Source organism: Mycteria americana, chromosome 3 (assembly GCF_035582795.1).
Source record: "Mycteria americana isolate JAX WOST 10 ecotype Jacksonville Zoo and Gardens chromosome 3, USCA_MyAme_1.0, whole genome shotgun sequence".
NCBI lineage: Eukaryota > Metazoa > Chordata > Aves > Ciconiiformes > Ciconiidae > Mycteria > Mycteria americana.
Window position 1 is genome coordinate 114,433,814 of NC_134367.1, and position 24,710 is coordinate 114,458,523.

Genomic DNA, 24,710 nt, shown 5'->3' on the forward strand with positions numbered 1-24,710 from the left:
TGAGTAAAATTACTTTGCTGTTTTGCCTTCAACTTTTATTTATAAATGCACCAACTACAAATAGAAGTTTACAAGGGTACCAGGCACACTAAGATTTGGTATAATTAGACATTATTAGCCACAATCCTAAAACCCTGAAGGAGTTTTAAAACTCCTTCCCCTTTTTATTTCTAGAAGTATCAGTATATTCAGTATAAAAATGGAAGTGCCTGCCAGCTTTTGCAAGAAACACAAGTTTTTGCACCAGAGCTACCAGCATCTCCAAAATGGGAACAGCTGGGTTTAAAAAAAAAACAAACAAATAAAACCACAAGTAGTAATCCTTAATTGAACCAACAGGAAGAATAGGAGAATCCCTGCAGAAAAAGATTATGTATGCAGTGCATCAAACCCCAGGTACTTCCCAGACAGACTCAGGTGAGCAAAGGAGAATTCATTCTGCTTCTCACAGAGATGGCCATCCTGAAAGCAGTCTCAGGAAACACAGTCATTCAGTCAAATTGGCAGTGCCAGAGCACACATACAAGACAGATGTCACCGGCAAGTGAGAAGCTACAGTAGCCTAGGACACCAGATTCTCTATTTCACGACGCACACTCTTGGCTGCATCTTCAACCTCGGTCACCTTCTGTGAAATTTCTTTATTCTGTAAAGAATAGAAATAATACATTACCGTCTACCACTAAATTGAGCATCACTCAGCTTCAAGGGGAAAGCGGGCTACCTCTCCCATAATGCAAAGGCTGAGAACCAAGAGTCAGGAAGCAACAAACCACTGGGGCAGCACTGTGGTAAGGAACCAAGAGGCCAGCGAAACAATTCCAGGACTAGAAACTAAATAACTCTTCCAGAGCCACGGGGGTGTAGAAGAACATCAGAGTACCGACGTGTACGTACAATTGCATTTTTCATTCGTTCTTTGTCCAGCTTCAGGAACTCCTGCAGTGTCAGGTTAGTAGGATCTTTCTGAAGGGAGAGAAAACCGCAGCCCGCGGAGTGTTTTTTGTGTTCCTCCCTGAAAAGAGGAGGGGAAAAAAAAAAAGAGAAAAAAAAAAAAAAAAGAAAAGCAGCTCACAACAAGACACACGCAGCCGTTCTTCCCTGCCAAGCATCTCGGTCGCCAGCAGCAGTTCCACCTCTGCCACCGTCGCCCAGCCGCCGTTCACCCCCACGCTGGAGCGGAGCTGCCATCGGAAGCGGCGCCGCGCTCCCGCCCGGGAGCCAGTCGGGGGCGGGGGGAACCCCCCCACTACTCACAGGGGGTCGTCGTCGGGCTCCCAGCCCTCCAGCTCCTTGAAGCAGAAGAAGCACTGCGCCACGTCAGGGCCGTTCTCGCTGGGGCAGTGCACGAAACCCGCCGCCGCCATCTGCGGGCAGAGGGAGGGCGGGAGGGCCCGTCAGCGCCGACCGCCCCCCGCCCGGCCCCGCTCCCCCAGGCCCCGCTCCCCCGCCGGGCTCACCCGCTCGGGCGTGCAGGAGCAGCCCTCGGTGAAGGGCCAGTTGCGGAAGGTGGCGGCGCGGGCGGGGACGAGGTAGAGCCGCCATTCCTCGGGCAGCGCCTCCGCGCCCGCCGCCATGGCTCGGTTCAAACGGCGGCGGTTGGGCGCGCGGGGCAGGGCGGGAGCGCGGCGGCCGCGCGGGCCGGCGGGAGCTGTAGTCCTGCTGCCGGCGCCGCGGCCGCGCGGGGCCGCTCTGGCTGCCCGTCACGTCCTGGGGAGCCGGTGCTTGGGGAAGGCCCCGGCGGGCGGTACCGTGGCTGGGTGAGGGCAGGACCCGCCACCAGGGCGATGGGGCCGGCGCAGCGCCAGCCGTCCCCAACCCAGCAGCGGCTCACACAGCCCTGAGCCGCGCATCCGTGCACCGTGTGACACGAACTGCCGGCCCAAACCTCTCTCTGGGCCTTACACCTCCGGCAGACCCGGGTCTGATGTGCCAGCTGCGCTCTCCGCATCCTTGGGCTCCCCTTCCCTCCCTGTGAAGGGGGGCCAGACCCCACCACCCCACACAAAGTGGCATTAGCCAAGGTGCAGCCCTCACAGCAGTGCCAGTGAGGGCAGGGAATAAGCAGCCTTGTAATTCCTGAGGAGCCTGAGGTATGGCATGAGCCAGCTGGAAAAAAGATGCTTTCTTTAAAGCCTCCCGCAAGGAGGAAGGGTACATTTCCCTTCACAGATTCAAGACACGGTTCCTAACAAAGCGATCAAATCACAGAAACACCGTGGATGATTTAAGTTTAGATGTTCATTTCCCATAAACAAAAACAGAAACAAATTCCCCCTTTAAATCCAAGGGGAAGGAGGACAAGTTTGCCAGTTTGACCTTATCTTTTTTTTTTTTTTTTAATTACACCCATAAGAAGGTGCCATGGGTTTCTGTATTGACAGAGCTGGTAGAGAAGCACAGCGGGAAGGGTCCTGTTGAGGCAGGACCCATACAGAGATGCTCCCACTGGTCTGTGGCAATGGCCGCCTGTTCTTGCTACAGGCAGTTGCCCTTCCCCTCCCGCAGGCAGCAGGAGCGGCTGAACTCACCGTCTCTGCCTGACTAATGCTGCCTGCCTGGAGAAGGAAGCGGGACCCAGCAATGTGGCTCGCTGCCACAGGGGCAGGAGGCAGCTGGTTTTGTGAGGAAGAACCAGCTACTCATCCATCACAGTGGCAGGCAGTGTTTGCTCAGAGACAGTCTTCCCCAGAAAAAAATGCAAGGGCTAGAGGGAAGCAACCCCACGGACCAGGTTACCTCTGGGAGCAAGCTGATGTAAGCAAAGTAGTCAGAGACAAGGGATAAAGATGGCTTAGCTCAAACACTTGCTAAGAGCTTATCATCACAAGCAGGTGGGGTTGCAAAGAAGCACATCCTCACACCGTAGATGGCAACGACTGGACCAGGCAGACTTCTGCTTCTTCCCCCAGACTGACTCTGAAACCTGAAAAGAAGCATTCAGCACATATGCGTGCAACATCAGGACGCTCAGGAAAGAGACCTCTCTTTCAAAGTAAACTGCAAAGTATTACTTCTACAAAATTACTGACTACTACACAGAATGATCCCAGTATTTACCCAGCTCAGGCACCGTAGATCAACAGGCATGATAAGCTGACCACGGTGGGCAGCTTCCTGGTTGTGAAGTATCAAAGCTCAGACAAGCACGTGGAAAAGTTCGGGCTTTGCTGCTCTATAGAAAAGGGTGAGGTTCCACCTTTATCCTCCAGAAAAACTTTGTTCTGTTAAACCGGGCTGCATTTGGCAACCACAATCACCGCTACAGTCACTGCGCAGCTCAGGGAAGCGTGGAGCAATCGTGTCATTAAGCGAGGTGGATGCTGGCTTTCTAGTCACAGCTAACATAACTCATCGCACTGGTCTCCAAGGCACAAAGAGGCAAGCAGAGGGCTAAAAGCACAGTTTGTTTCATTGCGTGCCTTGGAGGAGTCTCATCCGTTGCAGAGAAAGCCAGCTGCGTGTGACCCTTCAAAGCAGTGGCCTTAAGCTGCTATGAACCATTTGGGCTTCTCATTATTCAACATTTTGGGGAGGAAACGTACTCTTGAGAGTACGTCCTTGTGCAGTCCCCGTGCAGCCACAAAAGAAAGACAGAGCTGCAGCAGCTATTTTATAGCTAGTTCAAAGGCTGCCTAATTCTGGTGCTGACCTAGTGAAGGCAGGTAGAGCTCCCTGGCAACCCTGGCGCGTTTCCCCAGGGCTGCTAGCCCCTATCAGATTGCACACCTGATTTCACATAGTGCCTGTTACGAGGCTGGCCTCAACCTCCTGTCCTCAGAAGACTCTCGCTAAAAGTGAGGGGTGAATTCCTGCTCATGGAACAGTGCCTCCATGCTCACCCATGTAGACAGCAGAGTAAAAGAAACTGTCTCTTACAGACAGCTTGAGTCGCCAAGAGGAAATAATGCACAGATACCACAGGCTTCACCAGTGGTCCTTCAGATCTGGTTTGCTGGGATCCCTTTGCAAGTCAGGAAGGTCTTCTTGAGTCATAGCTATTCATCTTTGCCCAGACCATCAACAAAGTGATCCTCGAGCCAGCCACGCTTGCACCCTGTTCTCACCAAAGCCATTAGGATCAACAGAGAAGGATCTCACGGAAAGCAGTTCAAAACCATGCCAGATTTTCACAGGCAGCACTAAGAAACAGGATGTGGAGTGTCCTCCACATAAGATAATGCCAAGAGATCAAAACTTAAGCCTACAGTCCCAGCAGTGTGGGATATAATAGGTATAGCAGTTAACTAGCTGATTTTCCAAGAAATATGGGCAAATTAGCAAGTAACAAGCCACGTCCACATAAATGCTGGTGGACCTGTGAAGTTGCAAAGCAATTTTGTGTTTCTGCAGCCTGTAGAACAGCAATATTGATCTCCATCCCCTGCAACCTTTAATGAGCTCATTCTTACCAGTCTCCCTGAAGGCAGCAAATGTTGGTATTTCTACTTTTCCAGGTGACTGACAGATCCAAAATGGCTGAGGTGCAAAGGCTCAAAGGCACTTCATTGCCTTTGAGGATCTGGGGATAGCTGAACCGCCTGGATAAAACAAATGGTCTGCAGCACAGCAGGAATCCCAGGGCTGTTCTAACACCTTCACTTGGCATCCTCCCTCTGGGGGACAAAGCCACAGAGGCATAAGCACAGAACAAGAAGCTCCTCAAAATCTTCACGGTCACCTTTGAGAATATGATACAGAACTGGTCACCTTCTTCAGACTATCTTTTATCTCCTAATTCTGGCTGGCAAGCAAACAGCCTGCTAGGGCCTGCATGTGTGCGGCTTCTGTGTGGAGAAATAAGGAGTTTCTTGCCTTGCTCCACTGCCCACACAAACACTTTGAATCTTCTATCAGCCACACTTGAGTTCGCTAGATTTCAATGAAATAAGACGATGGAGAGACAGCTTAACAAACAGTATGACTACAGGTAGGCTTTTCCAAGGGAAGGGCTTTAATTCCATTCATAAAGACAGATATTTTTTTCTTTCCAAGTACAGCTAACTCATAACATCAGTAACATCAAAAACTTTCACGTAGTCATAAAGCAGGCAGAAATGTGCACAGATGTTAGGGCACACAACGCTTGGATGGGTTCTTTTTCCCTCCCACTAACACTGGTTTTGTTTTGGTGACAATGTACATTGGCTACACAAAAACATACTTTGTGTCCATCTCTCTGCTGTTACCAAAATGAAGACTCCATTAAGGCAACTACTACTAAAGCCAGGTACTCAACAGGAACACACAGTGGATTAAGAACGAAGAAGTCACATTTGTTGTGTAGCTCTCTGTGGGGCTTGATGTGAGAGGAACAGCACAGTGGATGTGATTCACATTTAAAATGCACGGACTGACCTTTGGTCAGGCAGCAGAGCAAACTGCCAGCTTACTGTTCATCTGCAATAAAAGTCAGGGAGAGAGAGAGAAGCTGCTAAACTGTGTCAAAGGACTAGACCCCACTACCAGAGAAACTGTTTGAGGTTTGTATTTTTTTTTAATTCTTGGTTATTTCTATTTATTCTTTGCTCTCCTCTTTACTTCGAGCCATGAAATCACAGCCTAGATGCTTCTAAGAACTGGAATGGGCCCACCTCTACCCTCTCCTCCCTCCAAGCTGCAAACAGATTGCTTCTACAAACCAGAGCCTGCATTTCAGACATCACCACTGACTTTTGTTCTGGGTTTCTTCTAGCCAGAGCGTCTGCAGCAGGAGGAGGTGGATGCTGGAGCCTGCGAGGCCGACTCTGTGGTTAGAGGTGTGCCCAAAGGGCTGATCTGCAGCATCAACAACTGGCAGATAGGTTGTAAGATTTCAAAGAGCTGATTCAGCAGCTGTTGTGTCCTACCTCGCCTAGCTACAACCCACTTGACATCTTGTTCCTGGAACACAAAACACCGCGCACTACAAGAACTTCACATTGAGCACAGGGTCAACGAGGGGAAAGGAAGGCAGTAGGGAAGGAGCGGAAGAAAGACATCTCTTCTGAGCCTTGCATTCAGGATCACATGAGTTCACACCCTCTTCATTATTCCTAAAACATGGTTCCAGTATTGCTGTTCTGGCATGTATAGAGCTTTCCTAATGTTAGCATCCAGCTAGATGTACCAATACATTACTTCCCTTCACAGATTCAAGACACGGTTCCTAACAAAGTGATCAAATCACAGAAACACTGTGGATGATTTCAGTTTAGATGTTCATTTCCCATAAACAAAAACAGAAACAAAAAACCTGTGACTTTTTTGGGATAGGCTTCAAAATCTGAAATCCACGGGCCCCTCTGAAGTGACAAGTATTTTTTTGTTTGGGGGTTTTTTGCTTGTTTGTTTGTCAATCAGGCTCTCCAAAGTAACAGTGGCAGGAAAACTCCCCATAAAGAATTTCAGTGGTTTCAGCATGTCCCAGTTGGCATTTCCAGGCCTCTCCCCTTGGAGCATAGGAATCAATCCTCTTGGATTGCAGTTTCAGCACACAGCATAGCACTGTTGACATTTGAAGTCCTAGGGATAAAGGCATCGGTGCATTCCAGCTCTCACGTGGCAGCCAACGTCCTCCAATGAAAGCTGTGGTAGTTCTTTGCTTGACAGTTTGGGCTTTTCACAGACCCCCAGACAGCTCTGACAGGTCAGCGCCGCAGCCTGAGAAAGAATGCGTGCTTGCACTCCTTGCTGTCCAAGGGATAATATTTGTCATAAAAATCCAAAATGTATTCTTCAGTCTTAAATCCAAACTTTTGGTAGAGCAGCATAGCAGGGTTGCTTGCAGAGACGTGAAGTGTTACGTCTTTGCCCATGCAGGTCTGCCAAGGGAGGGGGGGAAAAAAAAAAAAAGTATCACAGCAAAAGAATGAGACAGCCTCTGGGGGAATGCGGAGGTGAAGAGATTCATCAGTTCAGGTATTCAAGTTTCTGAGGAAATGTGAGAAAATCGCAGGCCTCGACACAGAAGTTACCACACATAGCAACAGCTGAAAGGCGAAGGGAACACTGCTGTTCCTCTGAGCCTTTGTTTCTGGGAAACATGGACTCTGACAATGAAAGCAGGTTTTGGATTATAATTTGTCAGCTTTCCATTGTCAATTGCTAAGTAATTGTTAATTAAAAATAATCTTGGTGTACAGCACTGATCTCAAATACTTATTAACAATGGCCTGAAGAAAAGACAAAACATGCCAGAGGATCAGGCGCCACGCTCCTCCCCGTCAGCAAACAGAGCTGAGCTCTCTGGGACCACGTGAGCAGCCCCAGCACACCTCTGGGCTGTCACACTGGAATTCCTGTCTATCCCACCCAGATCCTCTCCCATCCTTCAGGGCACAGCACTCGCCTCCTGAGAAGGCAGGGAATTCAGTTCAGACAGCAAATGGCATGGCTGAAGTTACCTTAAAGATCCCAGATTATTCTAACCAGCAGCTCTCTGATAAAGATGCCGATATAGTAATTTTTTCCTGCTTTCATCTAGTGTTTTAATAGCATTCTATTTATATTGAATGTGTTGTAATTCTAAGTGGGAACAGTAACACCCTTTAGGAAATTTCCATGGTAGACTACTCAAAGGGAAAGCTCTCACAGGGATGGGGGGGGGGGGGGTGGAGAAAGGTAAAATAATCTGGATTCATTTTTGGGAAAACAAAGTTGGAACGAGGTATTAAAAAGACACACTTTGGTCCTCTGGGTCGGATGCATTAGAGGGTAACTTCTGAAAACAAATCCATCATCAAGGCATCATTTGCATCAACCCATTTTCTGTTACATTATGCTGTTCCCAAGAATCCATCCCCAAACTCAGCACGCTGATCCAAGAGACAGAGAATCACCCTTAATCCAAACAGTGTATGAAAGTGGCTCTAGCCAAGCAGGCTGTGAAGCAGCACATACAATCTGGTGACTGAGGAACAGAAGGTCACAACCACCATTTCTTCTCTTCCATGACTAAATGCCTTGTACCACTGACAAGATACTCAGCAATGGAAAAATAAATCTAACATGAGCCAACAATACACTGGTGATCTCTCATTGCTAGCAAGCCTAAATCAGCCTCAAACCTGCCTGGCTCTCCTCAACATGATAATTTTATGCTAGTCTACCTGCAAGCAGAATTAGGTTAATTGGCTGTGATACATCCTACAAAAAGCTGCGATGATTTTCTACAGCTGACTTGCCAACTCATTCCAACTCTGCTAGAGAGACATAAGTCCAGCTGCTGGATCCCTGCAAACCTTGGCGCATCGCTCATGACTGTCCGCATGACACTAGGTGTTGACATCTCACATCAACAGACTACAGTTGAGGGCAATTTACTTAAACACTTTACACGGAGACGCATGGGAAACGTAAGGGGTGATTGGTTAGTGGCCTGTGACAACATGTAGAGCAAAGAGAGGTGGACACTGCAGAGAGCTGTGTAGGTAGAAGAGTTACCATCAGGTGGCCCAGAAGAGCTACCCTCAGTAGAAACTGCTTTTCCAAGGTACAGATCACTGTTCCCAAGGCTCTGCCAGCACTCTCTACCTCTCTTCAGCCAAACGAGTGTGAGGAAAAAGTTTCAATGGCGAGTTTTTGCTAGCACAGCTCATCCTGACTAAAACAAGTTAAGAAATGTTTCACATCGGCAGCTTTCCAAGAGAGTTCAGGGAGTGGTAAAACTGTGGGCCCTGAAGAGGCACAGTTGGGCTCTGAAAGGGACATCTGTCTGCATCCTTACTCAAAATTAAGCTGGCTTTCCTGCAATTTAATTCATGAAAGTGAATGGAATTAAGGCCACCTGAGTAACAGTATTCATTCAGAGATTTGATGAAGTTTAACTACTTTAATGCCACCAGTTTAGGTAGCTTAGATTAATTTTCCCAAATGTCCCTGTGGAACAAAGCCCAGTACAAGCTAGTTTGAACAAATTTGAATGAGGTTGCAAACACTTATTCTTCATCTTCAACTCAACTGGATTTGAACCAGAGTATTAAAAGTGAAAGAGAATGATTAAGATCAGCAAGTGATTTGATGCAACAGCCCTGGTCACTGAATAAACCTCCAGGTGTAGCCAAGAAAGCTGCAACAGATTCTAACTGAACCTCCCCACTATTATCTCATTTTCCCCTTTAAACCCCAAATTTACGGTATTACTGTTATGTGAACTATTGACCACTGAAGAACACAAAGTTAATCCCGAGACAGTCAAAGTCTACAGCACCTTGCTAATTCTGAGGACCTGTCCAGTACTCTTCTAAAATACATTTTAGTTTCTACTTTTGAAGTGATTTCCCCCTATAAATGTTCAAACGGGCTGCTGACAATCTGTGCAGGTGTGTAAGCAAAGAAAGGGCAAGGGAAAAGAGACAGAAAGGAGCAACACAACACTACTTACTTTCTAATATTTGCATGTGGGCACACAAGGAAGAAGGGAGAGCTAGTTCTTTAGCAGAGACATGGGATTTTTTTCATTACCTGGATAAGATGGTAGATCATGAAGGTTGCAATCCCAGCTCTTCTCCACTCAGGGTGAACTAACAGAAAAGAGATGTAAGCTTCATTGTATTTCACGTCTGGCACCATAAAGCCAAAGGCAATAATAACTTTCTTATAAAGGACGACAACACTGAAGTCTGGATACTGCAGGCATTCCGACAAATCAATTCCTACGGAGAAGGAGAGAAACAGCAATGGAAAGCATTGCAAACCAAAAGAAAAGTGTCACACTTGCATGGAAATTCAGGGTTTCAAGGCCTTTTAAAAACACTCACTTGATCCCTTCCTTTTACCTTTATCTCAAAGCTCCGACATCGAGAGATGCTTCAACAAAACACACAGACAAAATGAGACCTGCTTACTAGTGGGGATTCTTGCATGGAGGAATTAACAAAGCTGTTTTCCTCCCAAATGACTCAAGGATGAAACTAAAACTCAAAAAGCACATCCTCTAAAACAGGATTTAAAAAAAAAAAAAAGTAAAAATCACATGATCTCAGTGCCCAACTAATCTTTCCTTGGTTTGTATTCTGAGCCATATCAGCAGACTCTGCTAAGGACCCAGTTCTAAATAAGCATGTGGATAAAGATACTTGCATGTGCAAATGTTTGCTGGATTGGGTCCTAGTAAGTTTGTGCCCCTTGCCCAGGGCTCCTAAGGGCTGCAGTAACATTAATGCATAAGGGTTTGCTTCTTCATTTCACCTGGGCTGGGCCAGCACCAGGTTGGTGTACACCATTCCTGTTCCAGTTGGCAAATGCGGAGGACCTGCCTGCAGACAAGCAAAGGGGGGCAGTTTAGAGTGTATCAGCCTGATACACTGTGTGAACCATCCTGTTCTTCCTGCAAACTCTCTCCACATGCAGCAGACATGAAACAGGGCTTCAGCTTTGGTAGCGTTACCTGCTTAAGGTACCTGCCTCTTTTCTCTACCTGGCCTTGAGCTCCTGCTGCTCCCTCTTGTACATACTCAGCTCTTTGTGGAGCTGCACTGTGAACCTGACCACAGCTTTCAACGCTATCAAAACATCTGCTTTTAGCATGCAAATTCCCTTATCTGGGGCATGAAGCAGCCTCTGAGGCAGTGGTGCTTCAGCGAGTCAGAGACTGGACAGAAACACCTGAGGCTGGTGCCTTCTGCCGGGAGTTTGTTACCTTGCCTAATCACATTGCTGTTGCAGCCTCAGAGCATCTCCACAGCGTGTTAGGGCCAAGCAGTGCAGTTCAAGGCACAGAAGACTGCTTGGTAATTTGTGTGGACAGGCCCTAAATGAGGTGCAAGACATAGAAGAGCTATGCCATAAATGTTAGTTTCAGCCTCAAATTGGCCATTGCAGATACATTCGGAACGTGGGATAACAAAATAGCAGAGTATGTTTTCCAGTAATGTTTATCAGTCTTGGTGAGATGCAAGACTTCATAAGGCACCACGCACAAATAAGCGGGTGAATTATTTTCTTGCTCGAGAGTAAGCTGGGTGGGGTAAGACGTGGGAGGAATCGATTGGCAATAGGGAGCCCTGTTAATTATCTCAAGGCTGCAATTGACTGTGAAGTGCCTTACAGCATGTCTGTACAGGAACGCTACATTGCCCTGAGCACACTGGCGTCGATGAAATGGTGCCATCCCCTCAGCACGCAGTTATTCCTGTAGGAAGATGCTTAGCTCAGTATGGTTTACCACTCTTCTGCTCGGGAGATGTTTCCCGTTAGGGCATGAAGGCACAAGATACCGTGAGAGACAACAAGGGGGAATCTTGCTTCACATCAGCTCATTTACGGTAACTACCTGCAAACTTGTTTCTGCCTTGTGAGAAACAAGAAGAGCTCCGACGGGAAGGATTTGGAGAGGTGGAGGAACTAAGGCCTGGGCTCACCCCACCCGGTGAAGTGACTAAAACTTAAAAATTCAGTCAATGAATTCAGTCATCACTATTAGAAGGCAACTGAGCGCACCGAAGATATAATTTACTGACAATAGCATCCCCCAAGCACACGCTTCAGATGCCTAAACTTAGGTGGAATTACAGCTATTTCTCTGAACAACAGTGCTAGCTTAATGATGCCCTCCTAGCTGCATATCTCACCCCCTCCTCAGCTGGACCAGCCTGTTGTGAAGCTAAACCCTTCGCGTCCACAAAGACACTGTGCTTTATCTCCTGAAGTATCACCTCCTTGCTTACCTCTCCTGCTAAAACAGAACCAAGGTGCAATAAATCATATAATCCCGGCCTCAGAAAATTTACACCACAGAAGAGATTTTGATTCCTGTTTGGAGACCGATGGGAGTGTCAGCTTTCCGATTTAATGGTGAACAGTTCAGTCGGGTGGAACACACCCACGCTCCTTATGTTAAATAGAACAGGGTGAGTCCTGAAGAACTTAATGAAGGTGCAACGCAACTTGGCCAGAACTTCAAATGCATTATCAGAAGAGGAGAGACTATGACAAAGGGGTTCAGCCTCTGTTGGGATTGCAAGTGTCTCTCATGAGCTCCAAAACAGCTTGTGAAAGGGAAGGTATGCCACATTATCTCCCCCCAAATTGTACAACTTGGACAATGAGCAGCACCGAGAGCTCCCATCCTGACTGCAGCATATGAGCACTGCTGAACTACAAACCCTGTTGAGTCACTATCTGCAAATCAAAACATAAAGCAAACAGTTACTTGGAATAAAGGTGTGTACTGTTTGTACTGGGCTTTTCTAAATTAGTCTGCCGCATTGTTTGCTGATCAGAAGCTGAACCATGCAGTAGATGAACATCACTATTATTATTGCAGAAGAACTCAAGACTACAGCCTCATAACTGCCCCCATAAAGGACAGCTGCTGTCCCAAAGAGCCTACAGTTCAAGAAATTACATGTAAAAATTGATAGCCAAGCTTTCCCATACCTTGCAAATACTGAGGCTTGAAGAAATAAAGGACATCACAGTGAAGCTTGCAGTTTTAAGTGCAATTCCCAAATTTCACTCCAACATATACAGCTTATGGCTGCTAGGAAGAAACTTTCTCATGAAGCTAGTGAGCAGTAGATCTCTGGTATAAAACTGTTTACTTCAGCCCCTGATTCTGCAAAACGTTTCACTAGATGCTTAATTTTAGTAACTGACTACTCCTATTAGCATCAATGGTGTTACCCAAAACAACCTATTTAAGTGCTGTGCTAATTAGGGCCTAATTGCCCAGTTCTAAATGATCTCAAAAGAGAAAGACACCAAACCTATGTCTCCATCTCAACTGCATTCCTATGACATCAGATAATGGTTTTCTAAGAACCGAGCCAGACACCAACTGAAGAAAAATTTGGCCCAAGAATACTTTTTTCTCAACAAAACCACTTCCTTCTTAGAAAACCAAGTGCTGAAGGAATCTTACCAGGCCAGAAGAATTCGTGGCACATGGAGTTTATAGTGGGGATGTGATTAGGGCGAACATAGCAGTAATCAACGGGTGCTTCTGGCTCAGCCTTCCAGTTGAGATCATTCCTGTGTGGATACGCCCGGATTTCTGCCAGCAGCCTCAGTTTTGGGGGCTTTGTCTCATAATCGCGCCTGCCAGTAACATGAAAAGCAAACACAAAAGGCGAGTGAACAACACTAACTGCCACTGCAGCTGAATGGGTACTGCCCATGAAATATTTTCTGACATGCTCAACTTGGAACAAAAGAACAGGGTCTTCCATTCATGTGGGAAAACAGCACCCAGCTCAGCAAAAAACCCCTTGTGTCAGAGGCCAGGACACTTCCCGGATCCGCAGCACGCCAAGCCAACCTCTCCTTACAGCAGGAGCAAGGAAATCACCGTTCTGACCCAAGAGCAGGTGCAACTTGCATTGAATGACTACGGTGATTCTCTCTCTGCCCTGCCCTCTCTTGGAGATTCCCCTTCCCAATGGAGAGCCAGTTTAACTAGTCAGCTAAATAAAACACTATCCTTTCAGGGTTACCATAGTGTACTGGGTTGTATTTCAAGGACGAGTGAGGAGCACTGCCCAAGAAAGGTGTCCTCTCTGTGGGCTGTCAGTTCACAAGCCAAGAGCAAATTCAGCTTCTGACCATCTGTACCTGATGTAAGGTTTCAGGACACGGGATGTGTAAGGACTGACAATACTGTGGTCTGTCAGCAGGTCTTCTGAGCCTACCAGTCGATACAGAAACTTCGTTGTCTGCTGTCGATATCCCTTCATGGCAGGCAGCATTGTCTATATGTACAAAAAAATGGAGAATGTTTCAGGAAGATTAGTCAGTGACTTAACACAGGGGAATCATATCAACAGAGGGAGAATAAGGGCCTTTCAATCTGACAGGATGGACTGAACCCACAGCATAATGGTCCCACCTCAGAGGACTCTGCTGTGCACTCTCAGATTTAGCGCCCAAACCTATGAGCCGCACGCATGACTCAGAAAAGCGCTGCAAGTGATCTCCCTCCTACATAGCATGAAAGAGCAACCGCCTATTTGGGTACTTCCAAGCCTCTGCCATCAGTGTTTGGGCAGGGCTGGAATACAAATACATAGACATTTGTGATGCTGACACTGATAGACAGCTGTGCTGTATGAGCACGTCCCAGGAAGAAAGGGGCTTGTGAGACCATTGGTGGGGACACAGCCCCAGGTCAAAATCAGTCTTGTTTACATAACCCTTTTCACTTTGGGAGTCAGGTAACCTCAAGGTGACACCGCTGCCTGCAGCAAAAGCTCTAAAATAACCACTGCCAAAAGCTCACTTAGATTTGGAAACACTCACCTGGTATCTGTCCAAGATCCTGAAGTCCTGGCTAGTAGTTCTGTATGTTGCTTGTCCTACTGGGGACCTGGAAACACCTCCTTCTTTGGCTCCATAAATCCCATCAACCAAGAGCAGTGCAGCATTCACAACTTGGTCCAAGTCAAAAAGTGGCAGTCCTCTTTCCCTCTTGGCCTGCCTGACTATCAGCTTGCGCCTCAGTCTCCGTGCCTCTGGGGTCATGCTCATGGCATTGGGACAAGCTTCCAGTCTCTTCAGCAGCAGCTTTTCCTCATAGATGCTAACAGAGGTATGCTTGGGAGCTCTGGGTTTAGCATCCTTCTCCAGCTGTGGCTTCCTCTTGTCTCGCCCCCTCACCTGCAGTGATGCGTTTGACTCTTCAGGATCTTCACTGTCACCTTCCATCCTTTCTGTTTTTTCTTCTTCACTCTCCACCTCTTGCTTGATCTGCTCAGCTGTTTTCACTTTTTTTCTGCTTGCTATCACAGTGCCAGCACCGGCTGTCCCACTGGGAGGGGGCACATACTCTATTCCTGGGTCTATGACTCCATCTCCTTCCATCTCCTCATCATCTGTTCAACAGATCAAAATAATCCAGGAAAAAAATGTAAACATCAAAGCCCCATTTCAAAAAGGGTTGTTACAGGACTTTTCTGCTAAGGAGAAATAATGCAGGTTTACCCAACACACTCCATTTTCTATATACTTCTGGACCTCCTGATTTTGGACAGGAGACACTGTAAGGAGTCCAATTTCAGGACACAGAATCAACACTGCTCCTAAGGTGTCTTGCAGTTTGGCATCCGAAAACATGGCACTCCTGAGCTGCCAGCTCATGCTCTTTGACAAGTGTTAAATTGTTGAAAATTCCCAAAGACTGAGGATCAAATGGTCAAGCTGGCGAGCTATATCTTCAGCTAGCACACCCTGGAGAAGTTCTGTTTAAACTGAGGGAACAGTTAGGAGTCACAGAAGCACAGGTTTTGTCCCTCTACAGAACTTGACTATCCTTCCTTCCAACAAGAAGTGCTTTATTCTCAACTTCCCCAATTAGACTGAGGTCTGGCTCCTTAAGGAACTAAAAGCATTCAGCCTGCATCACTGCTTTGGAACGCGACTGAAATGTAACATTTGTTAATTGGGATGTTTGAACTTAGACAACTACTGGAACATTACCATGAGAATGAAATTTCTCCCATTTAAGAAACAGTTGAGGCAAAATTAGAGTAGCTATCTAACAGTGTAATCTGTGTTGCAGTGAAATGCTTATGCTGAGTGGTGCAGCAGTTGCTAGGTTAAATCTTCTACCCGCTGTTTATTCAGGATCCCTCAGAAGACGATAATGGCAGTTCCTTCTGGCCTTAGAAGCTGGCAATACAACTATGGAAAACTAATCAAGATTTACACGCAACTAAGACAAACAGAATTTTACCAGTTACTTTCCATCTTATCTTGAAAAGATCCTGCAGCTCATTGGAAGGGGTTTTTTTGTTTTGTTTTGTTTTTTGTTTTTTTAAACATCTTCCTTGACAACTATGTACGGCTTATTGTTAAAGGAGAAACATGGCATCTCTTACCATGAAACAGAGCCTGTGGTGGCATGACATCTGGGATGAGATCTGCTTCCGAGAGAAGGCTGGGAGTAGCTGAATGCGAGGCTGGAGTGCCAGGAGCAGAGAAGTCCAGAGATGGGGAAGGAGAAGGGCTTGTCAGAGGAGTGCGATCTGAAGAGCTCAAGGAGGAGAAGTCAATCACCTCTCCTTTCTCAAGAACGATATCGGGACGACGGCCTCGACTGGTGAATTTAACGGGAGTAGAGGATGTACTCCGGTCCAGGAAGCCAGCTGCCTCCTTCTGGGCTCTCCGAATATCCTTGGCTTCCTGAGTGCGAGATCTCTTCTCCTTCAGCTCCATGGCCGATTCGACTGGATTGCGGCTTACCCGCTTCCTGAGTCCTTCCACAGTAATGATAGGATCCAGAGGTGGCTTTGAAGCTGCTAAAGAAGTAGTTTGCTTATTCTAACAGACACTGAGCTCCTGCAGTCACTGGATACATACTATACAGTCAGAAAAACACATTGACTACAAATCTTGGAAGATGTATTTTCAAAATATACAAGAAATTCACTCTGGGATGTGTAGCCAATGCACCCCTAAAGCCTCATTTAAGCCCCAATTTTGCTCTTCTGCACAGAAGGGAGTTTGCATCTAGTGTGGACAAAACATAAAAAAACCCTCCCCAGGGTAAAGAGGAGCAGATAAATTGTAGATTTCAGCTACAAAAAACCTGAACAAATCTCAAAAGCCCTTAAATTGGTTGGCACAATGCAAAAAGGCAATAAAATATACAGGCTTCTCATACTACAGCATATGCAACATAGTCCTCTTAAATCAAGCATTACAGCAGAGCTAAACTACGAAAAAGAAAAATCATGCCCTGTAACTGTCCATACACACAAACACATTGTTTTAAGTAAACTTTTCTCATGTTTTCCAGTTCTGTCAGCTCTGGCCCAGCTGGGAACCTACACACCACTGGGGAAAGAGTTACCTTTTGCCTTTAGTGCAGATGCAGACAACTTCTCTCCTTCGGGTTTCATTGTTGGGGGTTTATTATGAACCAGTTTCCACCACCCCGGTTCTCCAAATTCCTGTGCCCCTGAGCGGAAAAACAAGGGGCTCCCCACAGAGAGACAGCCAGCGACTGTGCTCCACCATGTTGAGGTCTTTTTCCTGTGGTGGGAGAGGGGAAAACAAGTGTTAGGTCCCCACTTGCCAGCTGCGTATTCATCCTGAAACCTCCTCCCTCTGCCAAGACGGAAAGGGCAGAGTGCTTCTGCCACTGGCACTGATGCAGGGGGATGACGTACTCCCTACACCCCCATCCTCAAAGAGGCTAAAGATTAATTAATTTCTTCTCAAACAGAGTACCACTCTGAAGGGTGAGCTACAATGTACTGGTGGGCTCTGATGCCCGCAGCACTGTGTACATACGCTCCATAAATGCCATGCAAATGCAGCACGGCGAGACGCAATTTTTCTTTTGTCAATGAGCCGCCGTACACCGAGCCTACAGAGGAGAGGTCTACCCTGCCACTGGAACCCCCAGCTCTCAAATGCTGACATTGCTACCTTCATTAACAAGTTGACGATACAAGAACGGGAACAGGATCCTAGCGATAGCTGTGTTGACCTGACATTGCAGAGTCATATTCCATTACTGAAGATGGCAAACAGGACTCTGGGTGTACAGGATGGGAGAGGCAAGGGAAAGGTAGTGATAAAGGTGTCACTTCACACAGAAGGAAAGACAAACTTAATTTAAATGCCTGCCTTGACTACTTTGGGATTTAATTTAGCAAAGCACGCTCCCAGAGCTACAGGACAGGATCCCTAAGGCTGAATTCACAAAGGGAGTTGGGATCTGACCACTGTGCCCTCCATAGCTGCAGCCTTGTCAGGCACTGCAGAGAAGTAGAGTTAGGGGTCTGAGAAATAAATCACTAAGGACAACAGAGCTGCAAGGAAGCGGCAAGGTAACAGAGCATGTATGCAATATATACTGGAGCCCTCTCTCTGCTTGGGGATTTCTGCCATAAAACTTCTTCTGCAGCATGGAGAAGAGGATCCCTGCTAGTCAGTATACCAGTCAGCCACACTCACTGAACTATTTTTTGAAGCACATTTTTGGCCACTTGGAGGCAGGGAGCTGCATTTAAGCAGGGCAGTGTACTCTACTGGGCATCTGAGCACTTTTTGTTCCTCTAAGAACTGGTCATGGGGCTAACTAAAATGTCGTTTAGGGAAGAAGTGAGAAGAAATAATAAAAAATTGCCCCTGTAGCCAATAACTGAGGTACTCCCTTGACTACTGGAGAATCAGGTTCATGGTGTAGAGTCTAAACCCTTATTTGCACAGGATCTCGGGATTCCTTCTTGCCTTTACACACCTCCACTGGCAAAAACCTCGGTACTCAGGCTAGGCTTGGCCAAGCAGGTATTCGCTGCCATCTGAGTGTTGCCAATTACACTCCTTGGGGTACTGACCCTCAAATGTGGGGGATTAAACTCAAGTGCCCCAGATCAGAGTCCGGAGCGTTACAGTGAGTCTGGATAAGCTGTGCTTTAATATACCAAGGAAGTAAAGCATGGCACGCCTTGAACTGCTACACACATGGTTCAGCTGTCCCTGCTCCATCAATGACTTGTCCAGGCAAGTGGGGAGGCTACGACTGAGGGCAGTAATCACTTCATCTGAATTTAATCAGAGCAAGGACTGCACAGTTCCCAGGGCTGGTCTGCAAAGGCAGCAGCAAACCCTGGGAGGTGATGGCTCCCTCAGCGAGGGACAATGGGCCATCAGCTGCCTTCCTGTCAGGGTCCCCGTTGTTTCCAGAGGGGACAAACGCTAACATTTCTGAGAACAGAGCAAGGAGGCACAGACAAGCAATGAAAGCAAAGCCAAAGAGCAAATCTGGTTAGGGTGAAAGGCCAGATCTTACAACAGGGAAACCCCTGGGGAAGAAAAGAAGCTGTGAAGTCAATCAAATCTACAACTTCAGAGGCTTGCTCAGTTCCTTTCCTGCCTCCGTAGCACATGCATTAACAGTGAGACTTGGGTTTGACAGCTTCAGCACACTCAGAAAAAACGTGCTGCTTGCCTATAGAGCACACAACTCATCGTGCCGCAATGGCTGTCCTTTACGAGAAGGGTTCTTACTCTGACAGCTTCTTTCTTTACACACACTGAAAAACATTTCAGTGGTTTGTAATGCCTACTACGTAAAAGCTATTTTATTAAGATCCAAAACAAGCTAACAGACAATGCACAATTTTCCTTTTTTGGAGAACTGGCTCCATGCAAGCTTTATAGCCAAGTAACATGGTACTTTGCTGGACCTCTTTTTTTTTTTTTTTTCTTTAAATCCCAGTGACATCAGGACTAGCCTGTCCATTGTGTCTATCTGGAAATACTCAAAGGCTTTTCAGGTTCATACGCTACCTACGGGAAGATAAGAAATAACCCAAAATATATGCATTTACATTGCTTTTGTGTGACATTCTCGGGGTTGTTTTTCCCCACCAAGAAATGCTTATTCTTTCTCAAGAGTACCTCTCATGCCTACATTCACGTTCTCTATATTAAATCCTCCAATTTTCTCACTAGTGAGGCTCAACAGAGACATCACCAAATTAACCAGGATTCTTGTCCATCTGTATAACAGGTTTTAATTCCTTTGGCTCACTAACCAGACCTTCAGGGAAACATCACGTCTTTACCTGTTCCCTAATAAGAAAGTCCAGTGTTTCTCAATAAAAGCACAAATATCTTCTTTCCATCTGAAGTACCCCTGACGGCCCGTTCCTTCCAGAGACAAATTGTACATTGCCAGCATGACAACCTGGAACAGAAAGCGTTGGATACAAGTGAATCTTTTCTGTTTCATCTGCTGAACTGCCCCCCACAGCTGCCACACACACACAAATCTTTGCTCCCTCGTAAATATCTTGTTTTTGCAACATCTCATAGACAACTTCTGCAATCCATCTTCCTGCTTTCATGCTGCCCATTCTCGTCTTTCTATTGTTAGATGCACATTCTCCCAGAGATTTCTCCATCCCAGGGGAATAACAAGCTGCACAGTTATGCAGGTTTATGCTGAGATACAAGCGTTTGCAGCAGTTGTATAAATCAATTATATCACAGGGAGGATCTGAATGTAGTGTGGAGGTAGGGAAAAAGTCTTTCAAAAAAATGGTCACAAGTAATCCCACTATCTAATCCATCTAGTGACAATGGTCCTTCTAAATACTTACTGTTACATTGCAAACTGAACAGACTGTAAACTCTCTGTAAAATTACGTGATATCTACTAATTGTTCTGGGTATACAAGAATTAAGTTTGTCTCCAGGCGATCTTCATTAAATACAATCCATTTACAGCTCATTCACATGCTTCACAACCAAATTCAGTCTGACCTATTACATGCCTAAACTAAAGGGCAGGTTTGAAAAATATCACACCTCTTTAAGTAAATCCTAGGTGACCAACTGTTCATTACATTTACCCAATTCATTTGAATACAACTAAAATCAGCTGGGCTGGAACCATCTTTCAACAATCACACAGCCTCAGTTGGATATAACGTCCGATAGGGACTTATTCTTCAATGTCAGAGAAGTTTGAAATGTGTTTTTCTTAGGGAGATGGGTCTCTTCACAGTGGGCCATAGCCTTCTGGAATGCATTGCTGAAGATGCCAAAATGAGGAAATACAGACAGCCGTAATGTCCCCTGTACCCTATTTCTGCCTCGCAACCCCTCTTAGCTTGATAACTATTTATCTAGGGTTTTGTGTTTTTTAAGTCAGGTGGGACGGTGTCTCAGGACTTCAAAAACAATTCTTTTTTTGACTGGCTAAAGATGAGGATCTGTTGAGGCCGCATACTTTGAGAAAAATCCAGAAATCATTGTCCCCATTTTTCCTACTTCAGGGAGGTTGATTTGACCACTTCCCTCCATTTGATTTACCCAGAAGCAGCAGCAGCAGCAGCTGCTGGAAGCCTAGGGAGATATTCTCTTCATTAGTCAACTTTCTTCCTCACCCGTTTTGATTTTGTCTGTCCCCTCCCCACGCCACTCTGAACAGACCTGGGTGTAATGCTAGCAGCCTTTGCTCTCCAGATCTGTAACCTGCTGAAACTCTGCCGCTCTGGTAACCGCAGACTGCTACGCCAACCTTTTCTCCTGTGCAGCCCTGCACTGGGCACCATGAGAAAGCACTGTAGGAGTTACAACCGGTGTTTTAAATGGTCTATTATGAGACAACACACCACTACTGTCCCAAAGGATGCAAACAGATGTCTCGCACATACTGCCCGATGCTCAGCATGTGGAAACACTTAATGCTGAGCAACAGCTACTGCCTGATCAAATTCATTTTATGCAGAGGCAGCCAGCACTACCTGCCTGCCCCTCCAGCACCCTGCTTAGAGCAAGATGATGTGCATCAGTCTACCCATACAGTGGTTGCTGTATAATGCAAACTATTTTGATTGCTCAGGTGTGCAAGTGACTGGAATAGCAAATTCCAGCAAGGACTGTTGCTAGTGAGTAAGCAGCCAGGTTGGAGCTTTGCATTCAGGGAGCTGGCAAGCTTTCTGTTTGTATGTTGCCACCTCACAAGTTTTACATTTGCTCATATACACAAAAAAATGTTCATGCCTAGCAGCCAAATTGCATTAATTTTGCTTTTCCAAACCTGCCTGAAGCCATGAATTCATGAGTAAAATGAGGAGAAGGAAAAAAAAAAAAAAAGAGGAATGTGGTTTGTACGATTATCTTTCAATTTACCTGCCAAATAGCCAAGTTCTAATATGCAGGCAATCCTTAGCTAATTAATTTCTGAAGTTCATGCATATGTTTCTTTGTTACCTGTACCTGATCCTCCCTTTCTAGGTAGCATATACACAACAAACAACAATTTTTAGAAAGTCCTGTGGTTGTTCTGCTGGCACAAACGTTTTACTTACTTGTTGCCATGTTAATCTCAGCCGTTCAAATTGCTCCTTCCCATCTTCTGAGCAATCGGAGCAAGTAAATCTGAAAAAGTTATCTCCTTTGAGGTAGCTGAGCTGTTCTCTCAGTTGACCTAAAATGAATAGGCAAAAATCAATTTCTTGGTCCTTTTATAGCAAAAAGTGCTGCAAAGGAGATCTGGATTTCCTACAACATCAGGCAGAAAAGTACTTTTTGCCTTTTTCCCCAGAGTCCAGAGACCCAGACAGTTCCCGGGAAGCATCAGAACTCGCCGCGGTGGAAGGCGCAAATTCATTTCATGGTTGCAGCAGCCAGCAGTGACCAACTGAAAAGCACAGGCACAAAAAAGGGGTGTTCTACTTAACATCTGAACGCAGGTACAAAGCCAAGGATCTCCTTGTTTCCGCTGCATTTCTCATGCCTTCTCGCTTCCCTGGGATAACCTATATACTTCAATAAATAACTGTTTTCCCCACTCTACTTTAAAAAAAAGCTGACCTGTTAAAAAAAGGTATGCTACTGCAAAGGCTATCAGAATATACAAGCTTTCTCTTTCATGTCATCTTTCTACTCACTGCTACATGCCTTTACAGCTCTCTCCCTGTCCCACAAATCGTTACTAAAGTAAGCTTGTTTAGAGCAGCCCCCAAGATGCACTGCAGCAGACATGGTGTGAAGCTTTAAGCTATTTATTTCTCGTATCAGGGGAAGATCTCCTTTCCTTGAGACTGAGAGCCAAAAGAACAGCCCAACATTATCAGGAAACGCTTTTTCTTTACTGCAGTTGATGCATTAGATCCCAAATCAGCAAAGCACTTCTGCATACGCTTTGCTGTGTAAAGCTAACCCTGCGTAAAAGTTTGTCTGAACAAAAGCGGTCTGCTGGGATAGAGCCACCTGTAAAACCCCACGCATCCAAAGTTACAGGCTCTAAGTCTATGTTTCTGCAGCAGGGAAAAAAACCCAAATCGTATTAATCAGGACTTCTAAACTCACCAGGGGTCAATTTACACAAATACGAAAAATTAAAAAATAAAATCACAGGACAGGGAAACAGTTAAGAGTACACAATTTCTGAAAATTCACACACAAAAGGTCTTTCCCTACAAGTATGACATCTCTTTTACTGTATAATGACACCAGACCAAGCATTTGCAATATATGGATGCTCTGCTTCCGTAGTGAATGGCAGAATCTAGCTATTAAAGTTGCACCTATGATGGGGAAATCCACACACACACTTAGTAGATTAACAGAATTTCTAGATGGCAATTCAATGTAAAGAGTGATCATTTGTCAGAGCATGTTGGTGACTTTCACAAGCGACAACTGATACCTGTATAACCGCACAATTAGCAGAGAGCAATATTTCCCTTTTCCAGCTCGTTTACTTTGCACATTTATATCTAGTTACTGTTGCTCTGTGATTGGCTTTTTCTGCTCTTTGGAGTTGTTCCACAGCAACGAGAGAGAGGAACATCTTTGTAAAATAAAACAAATTGAGTGTTAAATCAAGTGCTCTAAAATGAGATATCTCATGCTACCTTTAACTCTGCTCCATTTTTTTTTTATTAATACATTTCAAGTTAGTAAGTCCCTTTAACTGCATATTACCTTAACACTACGATGCTAGTTCCATTACATTAACATCAAAACACTCACTAACACTAACAAGCCTTGAGAGGAGATTTCTACACTGTAACTTTTGGCAAATTCTAAAATGGCAAAAAGGGCAGCTCTTGACATATCTGCAAGGCAGGTGCCACCTGAAGAGTTTGCTATTTCTAGCCACAAACAAGAATAACAAAAAAAACCAAAAACCCAAATTAAAAACAAACAAACAAAAAACGACCGGTGTTTAGCAATATCTAGCTTTTGGATCTAATAATAGATCCGATAATCCAGAATTTAGAAAGCACGGTCCGGTCTGTTACGTTGCTAACAGCATATATCTTATGCCAAGCAGCAGTAGCAGAGGGATCAAGTTCTGCAGCTTGCTCCAAACGCCTCCCAAAACTAGCTGCGACAGGCTGGACATGCTTCTGTGAAAGCTAAATTAAGTTCACATTATCGGGAAACCATTAAGTTTGAGATTTAGTCATATGCTCCACAGATGTGACAAACTGACCAGGAAAAAAATAAATAAATAAAGAAAAAGTAACACTATCCCAAAGCCCTCTTCCTCCACGGGAAGAGCTTTACAGCAAGGGTCATTATCTTTATGTGAGGGAGCAGAGAGGCCAAGTCGCTTGGCCAAAGTCCTCCAAACACACCAGCAGCACGACTCGGGAGGGCGCGCGTGTTTCTGAAGTCGTACCCTCGTTCTTTACTACTTACAGAAGAGAGTCCCATTTCTTTACAGGGAGCGCCAGCTTCGGGCACCCATACAGTTCATGGATGGCAGCGCCTGACGCACACCCCTGGCATCAGGCTGCTGGGATCGCGCAACGCCGCGACAGCCTTTCTCCCCCAACCCCGGGTGGGATCCAGCTGAACAAGGGCTGCCGAAGAAGCACGCAGGACAGCGTAACCACCTCGCTAACAACCACCCCGGTGATGCAAGCGAGACACAACGCAACGGGCAGGCTTACTTGCTGGAATCCACTTCTGGCACTTCTCGCAGTAATAGGACATCTCCTCCATCCAGGACGCGTCACCTTCGTCGCTGTTCAGAGAATCCCCGCTCTGGTCGTGCGATAAATCCACTGAAGCCTGGTCCTCAGACTCGACAATCAGGAGGGTCTCCCCTTCCACCTCACCCTCCTCCAGGCCCTCTGAGGTGGAGGTCCTGGTGGCTTCGTCATCGTGGCGGCTCAGCAGCCCGCTCATGTGAACGTTATTAGCCATCTTAGATGGTGCTTGCATAACAAGGAGCTATTCCTTCCCACGTTGACAAGTACTGATGACAGAGGAAACAAACGTTTTTGTGCCCACCCTATAGCTTGCGGGGCTGG

The 24,710-nt window shown here is 46.0% G+C and overlaps 2 protein-coding genes across 8 annotated transcripts; both read right to left on the reverse strand.

The window, feature by feature from the left end:
• LOC142407296 (baculoviral IAP repeat-containing protein 5-like) lies at positions 1-1,811 on the reverse strand. 2 transcript variants are annotated; one of them, XM_075496611.1, is made up of 4 exons: positions 1,461-1,620; positions 1,258-1,367; positions 898-1,015; positions 1-646 (listed from the first exon to the last, which is right to left on the reverse strand). In XM_075496611.1, exons 1-4 carry the CDS (start codon positions 1,575-1,577, stop codon positions 563-565), a joined length of 429 nt encoding a protein of 142 aa, XP_075352726.1. In that variant the 5' UTR covers positions 1,578-1,620; the 3' UTR covers positions 1-562. The 2 variants fall into 2 exon arrangements, with proteins under 2 accessions (XP_075352726.1, XP_075352727.1); XM_075496612.1 differs by lacking the exons at positions 1-646; positions 1,258-1,367 and having other exon boundaries at positions 1,461-1,811.
• A 3,104-nt stretch (positions 1,812-4,915) lies between these two features.
• KAT14 (lysine acetyltransferase 14) lies at positions 4,916-24,621 on the reverse strand. Of its 6 annotated transcripts, none has more exons than XM_075496614.1 (10): positions 24,348-24,621; positions 21,750-21,868; positions 19,497-19,618; positions 16,769-16,950; positions 15,795-16,211; positions 14,218-14,789; positions 13,534-13,670; positions 12,845-13,020; positions 9,445-9,635; positions 4,916-6,803 (listed from the first exon to the last, which is right to left on the reverse strand). In XM_075496614.1, the coding sequence occupies exons 1-10, from the start codon at positions 24,619-24,621 to the stop codon at positions 6,630-6,632; spliced, it is 2,364 nt and encodes a 787-aa protein (XP_075352729.1). In that variant the 3' UTR covers positions 4,916-6,629. The 6 variants fall into 6 exon arrangements, with proteins under 6 accessions (XP_075352729.1, XP_075352731.1, XP_075352730.1 ...); XM_075496616.1 differs by having other exon boundaries at positions 4,917-6,642; positions 15,795-16,214; XM_075496615.1 differs by having other exon boundaries at positions 4,917-6,672; positions 15,795-16,214.
• Positions 24,622-24,710: the final 89 nt, after the last annotated feature.

Coding starts and splice junctions, on each gene's coding strand:
- LOC142407296 (XM_075496611.1), bottom strand. CDS start 1,577: ATGGCGGCGGGCGCGGAGGCGCTGCCCGAGGAATGGCGGCTCTACCTC. Junction 1,016..1,257: donor GAGCCCGACGACGACCCCCT/GTGAGTAGTGGG, acceptor TCCTCTTTTCAG/GGAGGAACACAAAAAACACT. Junction 647..897: donor AACGAATGAAAAATGCAATT/GTACGTACACGT, acceptor TATTCTTTACAG/AATAAAGAAATTTCACAGAA.
- KAT14 (XM_075496613.1), bottom strand. CDS start 24,621: ATGCAAGCACCATCTAAGATGGCTAATAACGTTCACATGAGCGGGCTG. Junction 16,951..19,496: donor ACTTTCTTATTAGGGAACAG/GTAAAGACGTGA, acceptor CTCCCACCACAG/GAAAAAGACCTCAACATGGT. Junction 14,790..15,794: donor ACCACAGGCTCTGTTTCATG/GTAAGAGATGCC, acceptor TCTGTTGAACAG/ATGATGAGGAGATGGAAGGA.